We start from the raw sequence: 3941 nt of genomic DNA, 5'->3' as shown, positions 1-3941 counted from the left end.
CTTCAAGCATCAGTATCTTCCAGAGCTCAAAGCTCTAAGCTCATGAGTCCTGGTTGGCAGATTCCACCATTGTCTTTCGAATTAGAGTCCTGCACCCTTGTCACCACACACTGTTGTTGCCCCTCTAATAGTATTTCAACAGAAATCAGCCAGAGAGGAAAAGATCCTAAGGAGCTCAAAAGTTCCAAAGTATTCAATTGTTTCGAGCTCACTAAAAATCCCAAAAGCTGGTGGAAGAAAAAAGTCTTTCAGAGTAATGTGCTTCCTGAATAGGAAGATACGAGTGGACGGAAAAGGGACAAGAAAAAGGGGAGCAAGAGATTGGAATTCCGGCTATGGATTAGTGCTGCTCCTCTTGTCATCAAGTCTTGCTTATCGTGCTTCTTTGATGTCTCTACCTCCTCCTGTCCTAATGTTGGGTCTTCCTACCTGATATTAGGGTCGGCCCTGCCCAATGGGCCAAGAGCAGACCCATTGCCTCATTCCATTATAAGTGCAGTCCCAGCTCGGCCTGCCCCCATGGCCGGACGCCAATAGGTTGCTTTCGGGGCCTATCGATCCCTCAATGTGCTGGCCATAAGACTACTAATACGATACTTTGAAAATCTGCACACAAAGTTTGGAATGAGTGACATTTATTCCTCAGTAGGAGGAAAGTGGAGTACACTAACATTTTCTAGATTGTGCTATTTTAATGTAGCTCAATATAAGAGTTCAGTCAAGTGCTCACTCATAGATATGTGAATGGCTTAATAATGGGCTCTATTTTAATGCCATCCCTTGTTTTATGAAGGGCTATATATTATTGTTCAAAAAAAAATGAAGGGCTTTAAATTCACTCTTTTTGCCATCTAATAACATTTTTACCAGCCAGCTTCACATTTTGCATTTAATGGAATCAAGGATTCATCAATTAGTTATTTATCGTCTAGGAGTGGTTTAGACTAAAGCACCAAAGTCTGAGAGGCTGGACTAGATTCTCAATATTTATTCTGATTAATTAGAAAATGAACATGATTGTATTCTTATTCTAGCAAAATATGATTTGAGCTTACTTCTTTTTGAAGAGGAAATGGGCCACCATCCACTCTTCGCCATTGTTGTAGCCAAAGAGCTCCGCAACAGCAATGAAGAAAGTTCTCCAGTAAACCGTCCACTTGGTGGCCTCATCCCTGCCGTACGTGGACTCCATAATTGGCCTTATGACAGTTGCATTTTCGTCCATTTTCTTCAGCCAGTCCTCGCTGAATATTTTTGAAGTTAGTCTTTAAAAGGTTAAAAATTCAAACAAGCCAATAGAAAATTAAAAATCAAATAAACATCCCCTCCAAATTACAATATTATATACCTTGTCTGCGCATAATGTTTTCCGTTCACAAGCCAATGGTTCACAACAGCGACATCGTCCTGAAGAAAAAAAGGTCAAATAGGACTAACAGGATTGATGAAAATTTTTATTCTAAGTAAAAAGAACCAGCCTACTTGAAAATATAGAAGTAGATTAGCAGAAGGCATCGTCCCCCCGGTGAAGAAATATCTCGTAATCCAGTCATCCTCATTTATATCCTGAAGTATGATTGATCAAATAGCATCCCAACAGTCCACCGTAGGTAGATGGCTTGATGAAACATGCCATGTGATAGAAACTCTAGGTACCTCAAAGTGGTAGGTAACGTTCTTGTGACAGAAATAATGTACAAATAGGAGTGCGTCCTCTTTCATCCAAGAAGATAACTTTTTCAAGAGAAGTTTGTAATTCTTCATGTGCTACGAATAGAAAAGAGACAATGTAAGTTAGTCATAACCTTAATGGCAGAATGTTTGCGCTTGGGAGCCTAGAATACCTCAAACATTTCTATAGATATGACACGATCAAACGCTGCTTCCATTTCAAACTTACTGATGTCGGCAACAATGATGTTAACATTTGACAGCTGGAGCTCCCTGTGTAATGAAATATAGAGTGCCCAATTAATCTAAGAATATTTCTCAACTCGTTAATCAAAGATTTCGTTCAAAATGTGAAAATAATCGAGTTACTGAAATATAGGGCGCAGCCGCCGCTATTCACAGAGAAGGCATAAATTAAGAGTTTGCGGTGGAAGCATAAGTACAAGGGAATTGAAGAAGAAAGATATTATACATAGAGAGAGAGAGAGAAAAAACAAGCAAGAATTATTAGAACCGCCAACAAGAGAAATATGTAGAAATGAATGATGATCTTACTACTCCAAATGGTTTCCCAAAGGTAGTTGGCTAAATTGGAAACTCGGAAAATTCAATGAACAGATTATCAAAACTGAGCTGCCCCAACTCCGAGAAAAAATTCTAAAGTTAACAAGAACATCAATTACCAAAACGGGTTTTTCTAAGAGTGAACTGATGCCAAGAAAACACTTCAAAAGTCCGTAAATTACCACTCCACAAACGCCCTCACACAACAATTAAAAGGCCAAGGAGGCAGCTCACCGGCACCGCTCCTCAATGTGAGCTTTCTGGGTTGCTGAATTACAAATGCCGGTAACTTTACAGTTCTTAAATTTCTTGGCGATGAACAGAGAAAGAGATCCCCAGCCGCACCCCACGTCCAAAATACTCTGCCCATCCTTCACTTGAGCTCTGGTGCAGTAAATCTCCAACATCCTGTCCTCCGCATCGTCCAATGTGCAAGAATTTTCGGGATAATAGCAGCAGCTTAACATAAACAACCTAAAAAATTCAATTTTCCATGGAACAACGCGCCAAACAAGAAGAACCCGCTCTACAACCTACTTGATTACCTGTACTTGAGATTCTTGCCAAGTACGAGCTTGAAGAAGGAGGTGGGTACCTCGTAATGCTGGGCCTTCGGCTTTTCGGTCTCCACGGCAATGGGCATGCGCTTCAGCTCTGAGAAACAAACCCGATTCTCAAATCTTAGAGAAGTTAGAAGCCAGTTTGAACAATTATAATCAAATACCATCAACGAAGCCAAGGAGATCGGAGAGTTGAAGCTCGGCGGAGGGTCTGTACTCGGCGCGCAGCCTGCTGGCGAGGAGGATTCTTGTGAGACGTCTTACGACGAGATCTGGGAGGAGATTTCTCTCCAGGGAAGCCACCATCGCCCTCACAGTCGCCTCGTAGGGCTTCTTCATCAGCGATTCCATGGCGACGAGGAGAGGATAACTGTCCCCTGCTACTTCTCCTTCTGGCTACCACCGTCCGCTTCATATCTGTACACTTGAATTTATATAGTAGTGATGTCTGGTATGAACTCTTGCCCAAATTCAAGTTGAAGGTTGGCCTGTGTTCATCAAATATTATGTTTTTTTGATACTTTTAGTTGAGTTAAGAGTTTATTGATGCTGTAGTTTATGTGGTCATTCTTATATGTATATTTGAGTTTATTGAGTAGTAGTATTTGGTATGAACTGTTGCCCAAATTCAAGTTGAAGGATAGCAAGTGTTCATCAAATATTATGTGTTTTAATACTTTTAGTTGAGTTAGAGTTTACTGATGCTGTAGTTCATGTGGTCATTATTATCTCTATACTTGAGTTTATTAAGTTTGTACTGTTTGGCATGAACTCTTGCCAGTGTTGGCCAGTGTTCATCAGAGGTTTTGTGTTTTGATACTTTTAGTTGAGTTAGATTTCACTGATGATGTAGTTTATGTGGTGATTGTTATATGTATACTTGAGTTTATTAGCAGTACTGTTTGGTATGAACTCTTGCCCAAATTCAAGTTGAAGGTTGGCCAGCGTACATCAAATATTATGTTTTTTGATACTTTTAGTTAAGTTACAGTTTACTGATGCTGTAGTTTATGCGGTCATTATTATATGTATACTTGAGTTTAATAAGTAGTACTGTTTGGTATGAACTCTTGACCAAATTCAAGTTCAACGTTAGCCAGAGTACATCAAATATTCTGTGTTTTCATACTTTTAGTTTAGATTTTA

The 3941-nt window shown here is 39.8% G+C and overlaps 1 protein-coding gene across 3 annotated transcripts; it reads right to left on the bottom strand.

Annotated features, from left to right (window-relative positions):
* Positions 1 to 228: 228 nt before the first annotated feature.
* Positions 229 to 3200, bottom strand: LOC144703735 ((S)-coclaurine N-methyltransferase-like). Of its 3 annotated transcripts, none has more exons than XM_078575981.1 (9): positions 2960 to 3200; positions 2781 to 2889; positions 2470 to 2709; positions 1845 to 1944; positions 1657 to 1767; positions 1483 to 1566; positions 1349 to 1407; positions 1056 to 1244; positions 229 to 606 (listed from the first exon to the last, which is right to left on the bottom strand). In XM_078575981.1, exons 1-9 carry the CDS (start codon positions 3144 to 3146, stop codon positions 552 to 554), a joined length of 1134 nt encoding a protein of 377 aa, XP_078432107.1. In that variant the 5' UTR covers positions 3147 to 3200; the 3' UTR covers positions 229 to 551. The 3 variants fall into 3 exon arrangements, with proteins under 3 accessions (XP_078432107.1, XP_078432110.1, XP_078432109.1); XM_078575984.1 differs by having other exon boundaries at positions 2470 to 2694; positions 2960 to 3188; XM_078575983.1 differs by lacking the exon at positions 229 to 606 and having other exon boundaries at positions 974 to 1244; positions 2470 to 2694.
* Positions 3201 to 3941: the final 741 nt, after the last annotated feature.

Source organism: Wolffia australiana, chromosome 5, assembly GCF_029677425.1.
Source record: "Wolffia australiana isolate 7733 chromosome 5, ASM2967742v1".
NCBI lineage: Eukaryota > Viridiplantae > Streptophyta > Magnoliopsida > Alismatales > Araceae > Wolffia > Wolffia australiana.
The sequence above is the reverse complement of the archived record's forward strand: the minus strand, read 5'-3'. Positions and strand labels throughout refer to the sequence as shown.